The sequence below is a fragment of the Anser anser genome, assembly GCF_964211835.1.
Source record: "Anser anser genome assembly, chromosome: 6".
NCBI classification, from domain to species: domain Eukaryota; kingdom Metazoa; phylum Chordata; class Aves; order Anseriformes; family Anatidae; genus Anser; species Anser anser.
The window spans coordinates 39117905-39134384 of NC_139726.1; the positions used below are offsets into that span (position 1 = coordinate 39117905).

General features: G+C 39.9%; 1 protein-coding gene across 17 annotated transcripts in view; it reads right to left on the reverse strand.

Moving 5' to 3' along the window:
• ANKRD44 (ankyrin repeat domain 44) overlaps positions 1–16480 on the reverse strand; it is a 151828-nt gene that overhangs the window by 49207 nt on the left and 86141 nt on the right. For 16 of the 17 annotated variants that reach the window (XM_083843009.1, XM_083843000.1, XM_083843006.1 and 13 more), the window contains 7 exons: positions 12999–13069; positions 9802–10002; positions 8527–8614; positions 7953–8095; positions 6330–6542; positions 4836–4914; positions 1146–1260 (listed from right to left, as the gene is read on the reverse strand). In XM_083843009.1, the coding sequence (XP_083699135.1) occupies positions 1146–1260; positions 4836–4914; positions 6330–6542; positions 7953–8095; positions 8527–8614; positions 9802–10002; positions 12999–13069 (910 nt within the window). The other variant, XM_083843002.1, reaches the window with a different exon arrangement.

Below are 16480 nucleotides of genomic sequence, written 5' to 3' on the forward strand. Positions count from 1 at the left end.
CAGAAAGAGCTGCAAGTATTTTCAAAACTAAAACCAGCACATTTACATCTGCAATCAGGTTTTTCTATCGAGGTAAGTCAAGAGGAGTCATTCATTTCTACAGTGCATTCTAGGTGGAAGACTCTTAAATTTTATTTTGGAGATGTGCAGCTAATAGCTGAAAACATATTTATGTAATCAGAATCTGCTAAAAACATCCAGTATAGGTATCTCTCATAGCATGATATTACTCTGTTTTTAAACCCCTTATTTTACCTTCAGGTTTGCTGTTTTCTTTCTGATGGACAATAAGAACCTGAATATAAATTATGAATACTCAACTACTCTTAAAAATCAAGCACCTCCCAATGTTTGGGACTATAGTAACTGTATATTGTGGGTGCAGTCTTGACACAAGTACAAGAGAAAAAAAAGAAGAAAAAAGAAAAAAAAAGCTGAACCGAAGCAGAAAACACTAACAACATTTAGAAATTTGTGTCCAATTTCAACTCATTACCCCTCTATTCAACAAAGCCCCACGAACCAAATAAAATCAGTCCTATTATTTCAGCCATCTGGCTATCAGAAACCATGCAAAATCAAGGCAAGCTCTACAGTTATACTGAGATCAGGCTTAGTAACATCTGCTTTGCAATACTGCATTTCTATTGATTATCCCATGGCATATGAAAGATATGAAATAACAGAATAGTCATGGTGTACGATAGGCCACTATTAGACTAACTTAAATTCTAGGGAATATGTGTACAGTTCCCTCTGAAGGCACTTGAAATTTTTTTCCAAATGATGTTTCCTATACAAACTCTTTGCTACATTCCTGCTGGAATACCTGTGATCAAGATACACTTTATACACACATACTTCATGTACATTTTATGTCCATGTGCCACATCAAAGCTTCAGGAAAAAGCAGTACTGGCACTACCTGCAACCACATAACTGTGCACAATAAGAGCTTAGCAGGGCTTCTTTCCCTTCCACCTGCACCACCATTCATACTTTAGTTCCATGTCACCCATTGAAGTGTAGTACAAATACGTTTATCCATTTTAACCTCCATACTTCAGGAACTGAGGAGTAACTGTGGTTCCTGGCATTGGACATAACACTTGACCATTAGAAGCAGCTCCATCTCAGCCACCTACTTGGCAGTATCAGCTCCGCTGGTTATGAGGGTGTTAATCAAAAGCTCATGTCCATATCTTGCAGCGACATGCAGAGGAGTGTTACCATCTTTATCGACACAGTCAATTTCCCCTCCTGCAAAAGACATTTTCATACAGTTTAACACCAAAAGATTAAGTGTGGTCTAGTGACCACAAACGCTATTTCTCTCTAGTGAATGCAGCATAACCAGGCGACTGAACTTCACAGAACGAGAACTGGCACACGCCACCTGTCAACAGGCAGCCACTGCTACTGAATGTGGTCTGCCTGAAGTGCTTTCACCTCCCTCTCTAACTTCAGTGGCAGGGAACAGACAGGTGCATGGGATGACCTACAACGGGCAAAGAACATGATTCAGACTTGCTGCTCATCTAAAGGTACAAATGCATGCCTTCTATTAAAGTAAAAGAATAAACTGCTGAAATTGCATCATGATTTGTTAACACATTGCCACTCAACCTTACCTACAAGGCGCCAATGTTAAACAGATCATTCAAAAAGACCAACAGGAGCACATTGCAAACTACAATTGTTTTGTGTGCCTTTTCTGTGTCTTAAAACAAAAATAGACTGCTTTGTGTTTGACAGGGGCGGAGAGCAGCTGCCAGGGAACAACACAATCACCTTTTCCTTGGTACATCTGCTCAGCTCTACCAAGCAGAACGTCAGCCCCCATCCTGAGGGTGAAGGCTGCATTTGTCCTGTTGTGTTTAAGAACTCATGGATTTCTCCATGGGATACAAAAGGGTAAGAAGGGACTTCAAGAGGTCTAGTCAGCAGTTCAGGTTATTCTTTGTGATCTTGCTGACCAACATCTGCCTAACCAACCTGTGAGACCTCCACAGACTGACACTCCACAGAACTCCAGACAACCTGTTTCAACGTTTTCTTGCCCTATATTTAATCATCAGAAATTACTACACAGGGCTTAAACAGAACTTTTCCTGTTGCAGTTTAAGCCTGTCATCTCGTGTTTTATCTCTTCTCTGCTGCAGCTTTTGGCCCATGCAAAGATTCCTATCAAGTCCTTGTTTTCCTTTTTGGACCAAGCAACCCTCGTTCTTTCAGTCTCTCCTTGCAAATCAGATTTGACGCACTCCAACCATTCTCATCCTTCCCCCAGTTTTCGACAGCTGGCATACATCCTTCTGGAAGGAAAATGTCAAAAGCCAAAAACTGTACTACAGCTGATGTCTACCAATTCTGAGCTGAGCAAAAGGACTAATTACTTCATGCCTGCTGTCTGTGCTTCTACCTATATACTCCTGTATGTTGTACGTTTTTTTTGGTGGTGGTGGTAGTGTTTTTTTTATACTCTCTCTGTCTCTGCTTTTTTTAAGCTGGCAACACCAAGACATTGTTGACTTGACTTGTGTTCAGCTTCTGATCCTCTATAAACCCCAGATCAGTTCTTGAGGAAATGCCACTCACCTGGCTGCTGCCATTCTGTATTTGTGTAACTGATATTCCTGCCTGTATGCGGTATCTCTCCTTTGCTTCACTTGCATTATAACTTCTTTCTCCAACTGTACAGGATCATTTTCAATTCTGACTCCACTTTCTGCCAAACTAAAAGTCTCTCACAACTTCATGCTTTCTCCAAACGTTAAAAGCACATTTTCTATTCCACCATCCAAGCTGATAATGAAAATACTGAATAGTACTAGACACTGGAGAGAAACTCAAAAATCTCTTCATTACACTTCACATTTATTATTAATGTCTTAGTTTTTCTACCAGTTATGCACCCACACAGTAATATTTTCATCTAGACCATACTCCACTTGTTTGCTGTGATAATACTTCAGGAAAGTATTTAAAAGTCTTGCTAAAATGAGGATATGGTAATATTTACTGCATTTCCACCATGCACAGGAGATAACAGGCCATAGAAAAAAAGAAGAAAAGTTCTACCAAAGCACTATACAAAATTTTCTAATTGTAAATAAAGTTCAGTGAAATGCCATAACAGATTCCTTCCCTGGGGTGGAGTCTCCATCCGTAGAGGGAGGTCTCCATGATCATTACCTGCCCACAGAAAAGTCAGAGGACTGTGCTATGTTCACAAAGCCCATCGCCCTCCTGTAGAAGAGAACTATGTTTCAGCATACTTCACTCTTGTAGAAGCTATCGCAGATATTGCCTATGCCCTCCTTAAGTACTTTAAAAGTTAGTTTATTCATTCCTTTCAGAATTTTTGGCTGGCATATATAAAGTTTTCCAGCTTCCCTTTTTGCCCATTTTTAAAGATGGGTATCACACTTGCAATTTTCTAATTTTAAGGTAAGCCAACTTCCTCCAAAACTCCTCAGAAACAGCAGCCAGAAATTGAGATGTCTTTACCCAATTCACTAAGTACTGTAGGATAAAGTTGCATTTCTTTAAATCATTGACATTTCTCTCTTCCACAATATCCCATGGCAACAAGGCATAGATTCACTTGTAATCAGACCTGTGTACAACACTAAAATAAGAGGGGCGACGAACAAAGAAAATCAAAAACAAAGTAACTTGAAGAAGAGTAGAGAGTCTGAAGGACAGATGAAGAACTGCCAATCCTTTCACACACAGATCCAACACAGAGCAAACAACAGCCATTAAGTCAGAGAGCATATTTCACTAAATAACTCTAAACTACACTTAACTGCATTTTCTTTTAGCTTGCCCAAACTCATTTTTTATTACTATTTTATTTATCCAAGAATAGATATGGCAATAAGTTGTATGACAACGTGAAGGAAGCATGACCTACTGAAGACTTCTGTTTAAAACACAGTCTTCTGTAAATGTAAGCACCCTTGCATTTACAGCCTAACTTTTCAGACTTCTTAAACATCTCACACAGAGTAGCTCTATCAAGGGATACAGCAGTTAGATTAGGTTCCAAGTTTGGGATTGTAGTTAAAAAACAAACAACACAAAACAAACAATAACAAAACAGAAACAAAAAAAACAGACTGTCCTGTCTGGTATAACAGCCAAAGGTAGGAAGCATAAGTAAACAATCAGTACTAGCCACCTCTGTCAGTCAGAAACAGGTCTCTGCCAGATCTCCAACAATAATATTTGTTATATGCTTAGACAAAAGAGATACTTAATGAATTCGACAGGTAATCTGGAATCCTGAAACCTGTTCCTGGCTATGCTAGAAAAAACAGGGTGGCGCTGATCCACCCTCCAGAATATTTATTCAACACTTAGTGAAGACAGCAGCAAGGTGGGGAACTAAAGGAGGTGAGGGAAGAAGAGCTGCTGAGTGGTAGGACAGAAAAAAAGGTGTGAACTCTATGAACACCACAGCTCCCAGGGGAGGACAGTTAGAAACTTTTACTTTTCTTACTCTTTAAAGCATTTTGGAAAGTTTGTTGTGCCTTTCTCTTATCAGATAGAATGCCACAGCTTTGAACTCTTGTTTTCAGGTTAAGAATCACAACAGATCAGCTGGACCACTGTCAGCTGGAGGAACACGGGATTTTGTTAAGAAGCAAAATCTTCACTTGTGATGACACTGTGGAATGAGAGATATCAAAGCAGCTCCAAGTCAGAATTTGACGGAGAGTTGAACACCCCTCAGAGCAGTCCTTTGACATTCTGGGTCAGAACTGAAAACTGCAACCTCTAAAATGCCTACACTTCTGGAGAGGTATTGAACAGGCAGCAAAACTCACCATTCTGAATGAGGGTCTGTGACCGCGTGAACCTCCCATGGACAGCTGTCATGTGCAGTGGGCTCTTCCCATCCTTACTCTAACCAACAAAATGTAAAAACAACCATTCAGCATGTAAAGTAGTGGTAACAACTTGAAGTTTCTCAGCTCAACATCCTACAGCTATTCTTCAGATAAAACCTCCACTGACTTCTGAAGACTATAGGACTGAATCTGTATGTGATGATAAATGCAGAAAGTATAAGCATATAAGTAAAACAGTTCCGCAGCAATAAGCAGAAATGGGCTGAGGTACAGCCCATCCTCAGAGCCTGGCTAGATGCAATGTCTGGTACAAACCTACGAATATATGACATACCATTCTTGAATGCGTTTATTAAATAACATTTCCCGTTCAGTCATATTTTCCCTACTCCTTGCAACAAGAGGAATAAAGAAAACAAAGGAACCACAAAGCTAAATAGGAGCAGCCTCTGAGAGATGTAAGAAATATAACCTATTTATCAATTCACATTTTACAGATACCTCCTAGAAAAAAAGCCACTATTTTTTTAAAAAAAGTTTTAATAAATTTCCACCTAATCCAAAGTAGAATGCCTACAAAATACAATTAGAAAACAGGAAAGACATATGCAAGGAAAGGTACAATGAGTTGAGATCAATGTTTTGGAATCTAGAGAAAACAAAATGAGCTTGGGAAAGCTGAGGAGCTGAGAAAATAACAAGGGAAGGTACCAGCCTCACTACTCACATCTATTGGCACAGGGGTTTCACATTTATTGCTGAGCACAATCCCTAATTTCATTTCAATAATTCTGAGTTTAAATAGTGCACTGACTGTCCGCTGATCTCAAGGAACCTTCCAGAGGTGTTAAATGCTAGAAGACCAGTTTTACAGATGAGAAACTGGAATACACACAGTTTAAAGTAGCCATAATCTTATATGAACTCAGAGATTTCAGTTTTCTAGCAAGTCCCTTTGAGGTTCACCAAGATGTATCACTTGCTCTTTTATCAAGAGAATTCAGAGAACCTAAACAGAATCAGGCTTTGTAAACTCAGGCCTCTAAAATATGTAACAAACATCCTCAAGGTCTTACTTCCCCAGGAAAGTCAAAAGAAACTTGTTAGAAACAGGTTTAATTAAACCCATATTGCAGGTGGAGGGAAAACACCAGGAAGGAATAGTTCCTGGACTTACCACCATCGCCTCGGTCAACAGTTTCACAGAGCTCCAGGAACTAAATTCTAGTAGTGGTTCATGAGGAGTGGCTGGCCCAGAGTTTAAGGCTGCCATTATATTTATCAAGGCACTGAGAGCTCCTCTGCTGGAAGTTAACCTCATCCAAACAGCTTAATGATTAGCATTCTAAGCATCACTCTACTTCTATCAATGATTTAAAGCCTTGCTGTACCTGTTACTACAGTTTACAGCCTCTTAATGTGAGGAAAACAGGATGAAGCAAAACTGAAGAGCTGAAATGCAAGTTTTACCTGAATGTTAACATCTGCCCCATTATTCACTAGCAGTTCAAGACACAGTGCTCCATGAGTGGAGGCAGCAGCAAAATGCAAGGGAGTGAATCCGTTATTATTAGGCTGATTTACATTAGCACCATAGTCAATCAGCTCATTAACAACAGAATCCTGACCATTGTAACACGCAATGTGAAGTGCGGTATTTCCATAGATGTTCATTTCATCAATCTAAAATGAGACAAGGAGACACAGTTAGAAGTACAGACATCAGCTTATTGTTTTACATAATGCATCACATTCTGCAAATGGGAATAGCTGGAGGCTTGAACTATCATAGGGCATATTTCTCACCAACAAATTTCATTGATGAAAATACACTCTCAGAGAGCTTAATTTAAAATGCTTTACCTTCATTATCATCAACGTCTTATCCTACTGGCAATTTCTAAAAGCCAGCCTGAAGCTTAAAGCTGATAGCAGGACTATGTAATGATGATGATGATAAAAGTCCTAATAAACTGGAAAGCTTTTGTATGTAAGTGAGAAAGTAGGATAAAGAAAAAGCTCAGAAACTTAAAAAAAAATACACAAAAACACCTTCTATTGAGATTTTGTGAATAGAATCAGGTTTAAGATCTCTTTCCAGAGATTCCTTTTGGGAAGGGAGTGAAAGTGTCATAGTGAAGGGGAGGAGAAATTGCACAGCCATTTACAATTCAATAAGAAACTGCTTTCAGCAGCTCAGTATTATGAAGATGTAATTAAGATTACATTACTTCTTGATGACTGGCTTGGAATTCAAGTACTGTTCTGTAAAATATGGCAAGACAGGTTGCACAAGACTCAGGGATGTTGTGAATACCTTTCCACAAAATACAGGCATCTCAAAGCTCATATCCCCAGTGGCAGAAAATGTGGAAGTTGAAGGTAATTATTAGCATGGCATCGCTGATAACGGGAAACACCTATTCCTCTTCAACTTCACAGTCAACAGCCTGTAAAAACAGACTTCTGACACCTTTTTGGTAGGTCAAGTCAGCTGCCTATAAAGCTGACAAACGCAATGTCTTTATTTGATATCTTTAATCAACCAGCACAGACTCGTCTGCTCATTTCACTGTTGCTTTAGACCACTGAGTTGGCAATATTAGCCTAAGAGAAGTCTGTGCCCTGAAATAAAGATCTTTTCTGGAGTGAAAATAATCCTTTTCCTTCCCTCCATCAGCTAGAGAGGAAATGCACATCCTGAAACTTAAACAGCCTAAAATGCAGTTTTGTAAAGTACTCCATGAATGTGTTGTGAACAACTTCATCATATCAAAGGGAATGCCAAGCCAAGGTAGACTTCATTACTCCATCTTTCTCTACAGGAACAACATATATTTCCTGATTTCTTTTTTTTTTTTTTTTTTCCTTCAGCAAGGTAGCCTGGAATTTACTGTCCATACCATGCATTTTTTCTTCCAGAACGTTTTCTGGCTCTTGAACCAATAAACTATACAAAGCACTAGGTGCTTTTCATGGTCCTGAAAACAGAAACAATTTTCTTTAGAAATTCTGCTGATGTAGCAGCATCCATAAGAAAGAGGAAAAGGTATCTCCAAATATGGAAGTCATAAAGAGCACATTACCACATACCTCTACCCCCAGGTTAAGGAGGTGTTTCACAACATTAATCTGCCCATTGGATGCAGCTGCATGAAGTGGGGTGTAACCCTTCTTGTCTTTACAAGTCACCTCTGCACCATGATTAATCAGTAAGGCAACAACTTCCAGGTGACCTTCAAAAAAATGAAAAAGAGTATCAACAGGTATACCAGCCTCACTACCCACAAATTACTGCTTTTTTGCTAATGCACTGGCCCTTTCACTGATGTTTCACACTGCTCCCAGAGTTTTACAAAGAAAAAAAAAATCATTTTCAAAATATTCTTAATTACAGCTCCAGACCTGGTCAAGAAATGCATGCAATACACATTCCCCTTCATCAGATGGGTCAAAGTTCTCTTTACTGAATTAGTTTTCCAGTCATTAAAAGACCAAAAACCACAACTAAGTGGGCATTGTGTATTTAAATCAGCCAACCTCCTCCCTGAACAGGGTGAATACATCTCTCACCTTCCATGGACAGGTCTGTGTCTTGTCCACTGTAAAACATGCTGACAGCTTGTCAACAGGAAATTAGAACAAGGAACAACAACCTGAGCCTTACCCATATACGCTGCCCAGTGAAGAGCTCTTCTGTCCTTTTTGTCGAAAGCATTGATGTTTGCCCCCTTGGCTAACAGCAAGTTCACCATCTAGTAGTAATGAGAGCAAACCATGTGGATCAGACACTCAATAGCTTATAACAAACCATTCTAGTGATAAAGTTGGGATCACAAAATCAGGCTGTTTTGTATGAGATACTGAAATTTTAGGCAGTATGGCTAAGAAGTGAAAAGCTGCTTTCCCTATTATCAGTCATCCAATATTTAGAAATAAAAAAAAAATCAGGTAAAAAAAAGAAAGAAAACTGAATGGCATTCAACTAGTTTCTTCTCCAGCAAAACATTCTGAAATCATAAATTACAGAGCTGCATATTTGCTTTTCTCTTGTACAGTGCTTTTCCATCAGTACAGAGATCATCTAATAAACAGCATAATTTCAATTATAATTTCTGATATACTCTACCCAAAATATCAGGAACTTTATATTATGACTGTTAGATTCAAGCATTACTATCTTTTTCTATTAGTAGTTAGAAAAAGGCCAAAGCAGGAGTTTAAAGGGCAAACACTATCATTGTTTTACAGGAACTACTCTTCCCTTTCCTTCTTTTAATTACAGTGTCAACTGATCAACTTTTGTTGACGGATTTTTACTGTTCCAGTTGAAGACATTTTATTCTAGATGAACTTCAGGTGCTGGAAGAATCCTTCCACACAGATTTAAAGACTATCAAAACCATTTATGAAGGTTCTTTATTTACAAAACTATGTTTTTTTTTTGTATAGAAATTGTAATAAGAGGAGGGTTTACTTGTATTAGGTAAGGAGAAGCAGTATGGATGCTCTCAAAAAAAAAGAAGCAAATTTTCTAGAAGACTGATTAGAAAATCAGACTGGATCTCACACAGCTGAACTTTTCTTCAGTATGAAATGAATCCAGCAGTTTTTCCTTCTTTCCATTCTTCTCTTATTTTCTCAGGCAGTTAAGCACAAAATAGCCCAGGACACACTCGAATTGCCAGGGCTGGTGGCACAGCCAGCTCCCCAAGTTTGCATGCACAGTTCACTTGCATGCCAGCTCTGTACACATGCTTTCCTGCCACTCTTACTTCTGTAGATAGGTAACTTGGCACAGTTTGGGAAGCAGCTGAATGACAGCAATCATAGGTGTCAGGGATATGGGACTCAGTCCAGACCCAGCCATAGTGGACAAACATTTGAAAGAGGAAAAACCAAATAAGTAATCAAAGATCAGTTTTGCTATTAACCAACTCACCTCAATGTGGCCATTCAGAGCTGCATGGTGCAATGCCGTCCGCCCACCTCGGTCAGAGACATTGACGCTGCTCAGCATGGGAATGATGACTTCTGCGCACTTCACCGCCTTGTTTGCAGCAGCCACGTGCAACGGGGTCTGCCAGTTCTTGTCCCGAGCATTGACATCAGCTGAGTGCTTAATCAGTACTTGCACTGCTTCCTGCAACGGGAGCACTTAAGAGCTATAAACAAGCAGTTTGAATAAATACAGCGCACATATTCTTGACAGCTCAGTGATGTTATGTATGCATTTTACTTACGCATCCCAGGCATGGCCAGGAGGAGGGAAAGAGAACAACATTCACCTAAACAACCTCTCAGGTTACTGAAACAGTACTGCTCATTCAAATGCCAGACTGTGCATCACCTTTGCTGTCACGCAGAGCAGTGTGCTTCCAATCAAAATTTCCAAATTAGATTTTATGACATACAAAGCTGTCTATGCAGACAGCCCAACCTGTTTGGTTGATTAACCCTCAATACCTCAGTCGTCCTAACTGTGCTATACCTTAAGAAACAAATGGACTTATCTGAGCACCCTCTTACACATATTATTTACAAAATGAAGAGCATGTCATTTTGGACAATGAAATCACAGTAAATCGCTCTAAGTTTTATTTATAAACAGGAAAAAGGAAAATATATATATATATCTAAAAACAAAATTTTAGCTTTGCAAAAACATGAGAATCACAGGCAAAGGTTGACACTGGTGTATGTCCCCAGCTGCCATTAGCATTCCTTCCCTCCCTAAGGGCTGAGCACAGGCCAAGAGTCTTCACTGCAACATCCATTCTATCAGCCTGAGACCAAACAACATCTTTTAAGGTTAAACGAACCATTTTGTTGGTTAAAAGTGAATATTTCCCTGTGAGAAAATGTATTCTTCTCTCTTGAGGGACTGTCTCACTTGAGAATTTACCATCAGCTTTTTTTCTGCTCCCACTCATAGAACTTCCATTAAGCAAGCCAGATTAAAAAAGTTTCTCTCTAAATTACATTGCTTCTTCTCTTCTTTTTTTCCCCCCACAAACCAACAAAATACAAAGGAACCACAGGGACACAGTAGCATTCAAGTAGCCTCGTCTGCTAATTACAACTCACAGCTGGGAAGCAGCAGAGCTGTAGCCCTATACTACCTTATTCTTTTTCCATAAACTGAAAAGTTTTCTGGCAAGTCCAGCCAACGTTTTATTAATAAATAACAAATATATCATATGTACATTTAAAAAGCACTTTTGTATCTAGAAATACAACTAAACTCTAGAGAGTGCCTGCAGTCTGTATCAACAATACATCCCATTACTAGGAGTTTTAGTTCTTTGTTCTCAATTGTTCTCAATCAATTTCTACAATTTCTACAATTTTGTTTTCTACACCAACTGTCATCTAACAGATTTGTTCAGTTAGTTCAGTTTGCATCTCTTCAAACACCAAGAATGATATATTGTTCATGTCACAACAGGATTTTCTTTTTTTAAACTACAGGCCCACTATTTTCAAAATCATTTAAATATAATTCACTGGGGATCTATCCAGCTGTGACATGAAGTCATCGGGAAAAATCATACAATTTGACTATTAATGAAGGAAGGAAAAAGTTATGGAAGAATTTTTTAAACTAACCAATAAGGACTGAAAAGTCAAAGCTAATAATAGTTACACTTTTATTTATTTGTTTTTTAAGTGTGTATACATTTTTGTTTACATCTGCAGATCTGCTGCTCTATCAGACTAACAGAGTGTTAAAATCTTTATGGGGAAATTTTAATTTTATTGGTTTTGAGAGCATGAGCTAGACCTTTTTCTTAGCATAATTTCTACATGTGCATGCAGTCCGCAGCTATAGCGTAAGCCTCTGTTTTCAGTGTTTCCAGCTAACCCATGATATCAGAGTGAAATCTCTTAACTCTTTCATACCATACGCCTTCCCCTGCTGCCTCACTGGGGTACCAGAACTGCCAGCACTGGAGAAGAGCTTCTCATCTTAAAACTGGCTGTCAGCAGCCAAAGAGTAAAAGAGACAAACCCACAAGAAGACATGCATTTTCAGTTAGAACTGTGATTGAAAATAAAAATCATGTACTCTGACACATCCAAAAAAGGAACCAAATACTGCAATTCCTGAATCAGAAAGAGCGTAGTTGTTTTTTAAGGCTGAAGTCTGATCTTTGTTTTCCAACATGGCTTTTTGTATTTTGTCTCATTACAGCATTCATATCCTATCAGATATTCCTTTCAGTGGGTTTTGGTGGCTGCCAGCAGCTGGGAAGCTCAGCCAGTAGCCAAACAATGCCTGAGTTCAGAAGCGAGCCCAGGATTCCTGCCTCCAGGCTTGGCAGGCACTGGGACTGTTACAGAGGTGATTCAAGTCCATCAGTCCCTGGAAAACAGCCACCCTCTCTCTCTCCTGCATCCCCTCCCCTTGCCCCCAGCAGCCAAATCAGCCTGCAGTTGGGCTTGCTGTTAACGAAGTATTAGGAGGACAGAAGTATAGGAGAAGGTCCAAAATGGACAGCCAAAATACTGGTACAGTTGAAAACGCAGTCATGCCTGAGCTGCATTCCAGTTAGTTACTGTTGCTGCTTCTTGAAATAGCAATGGAGAGAGTACAATGTGATGCCAGAAGATTTCTAGCTGTCAAGTAGAAAAATATGGGCATACCTCCCTTATGCATGAATCAAGTGAATTAACAGAAAAGCTAACGGATGCCTTGAAATGCAATTAACCAAAATGAACTGTGCAGTAATACATGTAGGATTACACACACACACATCCACTCCCTCCTGGCACATACACAGCATGAACACATCCGTATGGGTTTATTCCTCCTTATTTTATCACTTGATGATAATGACCCTGAAGACCATGGTGATTCTACTCCACTTCAGCCAGGGTCACTCACTCCAGCTGGTGGTTGCTCAGGACAACTTGCTACAGTAACGCAAAGCATCCCAACAGGGGGAAAATCAAAGGCTCAAAAGCAACTATAATTAACTGGTAAAAGTTGGCCTCTGGCTGCAATGCTAAAGGCCCTGCACACAGCAAATGTTCTCCCCGTTTGTCACTGTGCTGCCTACTGTGGCTTTCAATGATTTGCTTTTTTCCCCAGCATGGAGTTTACGTGCAAAAGCAGAGTAATCAAATCTTACTCACTTCACTCCTTGAAGCAACTGCTCGGTGGAGAGGAGTCAGCCACATGTTGTCCTTGGCATTAACACGAGCGCCTGCAAGTAAACAAGCAGAGGTTACATCCATGCCTTGGGTGCGACACGAAGAGCGTTGCCCAACTCGTTTCCTAGTAACAGGAGCCGAGGCGGATTTAGTGCTCTCCTCGTGGCTCTGCCAACTCTTCTGGCACTCCGTTACCCTTAGAAATACAGTTCCATCTCCTGGGCAGATAGGAGCAGGCGCACAATTCAGAAAGAAGGGAACTGATCAAATCTCAATATTAGCAGGAGCAGCCTTGTTTATAGGACACAAAAGAAGCAGGATTTGTAGTAGGGGTTTATGTATGTACATATGTACTTGTGTGTCTGTGTGTGTGGATTTATAGGATTAACAGATACAGGATGTCTGTTAAAATGCTGCTTCCCTGTTGAGCAGATCTTGATGTGACCAATAAAACATGATGGGGAAGCGTGCCGGCTGCGGGGGAAACAGGTGCCTCCCTCCCCACCTCTGCATCTGTGGGTGCTCCTCAGCAGACACCAGAAGGGAGATGAAGGGCACTACCCATTTGCCTCATCCACAATTCAGTGCTAATGGGCACTCTGGCAAAAGACAGCTGTGCAAGAGGATGGTTTCAAGGTCGCTTGCCAGAATAATGGATAAAGAATGAATATTTAACAACTACTGCAGTGTTGGCTGACTACAGACAAAAAAGAAATGGATCCTGTACATTTCTGTAATGAGACAGATCTGTTTGAAAGAAATATTAAACTATCCATTGAAGTGATACCCCAAAACAGGACATCTAGTGGAAGGAACTGGAGAAACTCTTGCATTTTAAAAGGGCTTAACCTGAAAACATTGTACCTCTTAGGCCTACAGCCAGCAGTGCTAGTTTGAGAAGTCTGGCACATGAAGAAAAAATTTAAAGAAGCACAAGCATTATGCACGTAGCCTGGACGTGCCTTTGAACTTTATGAACAAAGGGATTCTTAAACTCCATTGTGCACCACAACTTAAGTGCATATAAAATCTTTTAATTAATAAATCACACTCTGGATCAGAAGCACTTTCTGAAAGCTGTTTCTCAGGAATATTAAGGTACTCACCTCTGAATCACCGTGGTTATTGGGAATTGTACTAGATAATCAGAGAAGAAACAAGTTCTTTCAGATTACCACAAGCTGGGATATAATTTTTTGGCTCCAAGAAAAAGAAAGCCACTTTCATAACTATTGCAACAATCAGAGGCAATACCTCACCTCAGAACTTTGTACCCAGTGGCACAACCTGCCCTCTAGAGAAGCACCCCATAGTAAGGACAGCAATAGTTTCAAAGTGTTTTCTAATGAATCTAGATATAAAGCAAGGAAGTTGCTACCTTCTTTTATCTACTTGAGAAGGCCATTATGACTGAAATATGTTGGTACTCACTCTGAAGCTAAGCTACCTGAGACGCCTCCAGATTTGCATAAAGCAACCGCCTCCTCCACCCGTGATGACTCCAAGGTACCTCATGTTACACCGATGTGATCCTATAGGGACTTTGGGGATACAAAATGCCTACATGAATTCCTAATGATTGCCACTAAATGCCTCTTTTTTACGTCTACAAATTTATTTTGCATTTGTCTTGCTTTTTTTTTTCTTAACTAAGTTTTCTTTTGGCTTATTTCTGGCCATTCACCAAGTCCCACAAGCAGATGGTAAGAAATCAGAAAGGCTTATGTACAGAGTAGCAAAGTGTGACCAAAATCACGTCATTCCTCAATATTCACCAACTCCAGGAGCATCAGAGAATACAAAGATGATTAGAAAACCTAGTGAAGTGTCTCCTTCAGTAGTTATTCGTGCCTTTCACTGATCCACCCACCCTTCAGGAAGCTGAAGTTAGCTGCCAAGAACAGAGCTAAGGAAAATAACAAAAGCAAAACACTACCAGTATAAATAAAATAATCCACAGCATGTTATCAGCCTTTTCTTCTTCAGCAGTTTTCTGTATTCCCTTACCTCTTTGTGGATTGGGGCTCTTTATATGACAAAGTGAAATTGCTCTTACATACCTAATTCAACGCGACAGCTGAATAAATTTGTGATTTATGTTTTCAAAGAGCTGCACAATTCAGCTGCTGCCTGTTACAGAAGCCACTGTTCCCTGTGTACTAAGGCACACATTTTCTGAAGAGATGCTTCAAAATGTTTCCCTCTTTACTGCCTATTTGCTTCACCAACATTAGGCTTTTAGTTTTCCAGCAGCATCTTGCAGGCAACAGCTAAAGGATGATCAAAGAGCTTCACCAGCACCAAGGCACACCTTCGGGGCCAAAAAATACCTTCCATTTTAAAGGAGAGAACAGGAGGCACCCACTAGGGAGCAATGCTCACATTTTCAAAGGCGTCCTCTACACTTCACAAACTTGAACGCCCTGCAACACCCTGGGGGACAGCTCTTTGAAAGTCCTGAGCAACACAGAAATCCAACTTTGAAAACTCAGTGCTCAGATTGTTAACGTACCTAAAATCACCTGTGTCCAAGAATCAAAACCTTAAATTTTCAAGTCTATCCCATAACACTTCCTCAGTGTCACCCAGAAATTCTTTACCCTGGATCATGTACTTTAACCATCTTTCAGTGAACTCCTACAACATCCTAAAAAGTTAGGATAATTAATACCCTTTTATACATGTGAGAGGCCTACAGCTGGTAACACTGAAACCAGTGCATATGGTGGCCTTCACAGTACCCATCGTCCTCCTTGAAAAGACAAGCTCCTTTAAAGTTTTCCCTTAATACCTTCCAGGTAGCCACAGCACCCCCACAAAACCCCCACTCAAAACATTCCCCCAGATAAGAAACCTTTCTCAGTCCCATTCCCAGACCTCTGCCCGTAGGGCCTCACACCTCTGGGCCTGACAGGAAGGCCTGGCTGCTGGATTTGTTCTGTGACGCTCAAGTAGACATGCTAACGCACAATGTCACAGATAAAATCAACAGAGAGGAAACTTTCTGTAATCCACTCTTCTTTAATATGGCTGTGTTGTAATCTTTGAGATCTTTTACTCTCAAATTTTTCTGCCAAAAGAGGAAATAAATCTAAAATTGCCTCTGTTCTTTTGAGATCAGAAATAAACAACCTGATGTTGGCTTTCAGGAATAAAGTTAACATCTCTTTATCCTAGCTGAATTATAATTTTCCGTACAGCACATTTGCCAAATCCACAGGTCTCCAATAAATCTAGATTCTGCAGTCTAAATCTTTGAAATTAGGAAGGATCAACAGATGAAGGAGACTCTGTTCTCTGTCCTATTAACAACATTAATAATGTGCACCTTTCCAGCCCCTGCTATGAAACACAGCAACAGGCACGTGAAAACAAAAGGAATGATCCACCACCACATGCCAAGAGATACACAATATAAACCAAAAATAAACACACACACAAAAATATATATAACAGTAGATGAA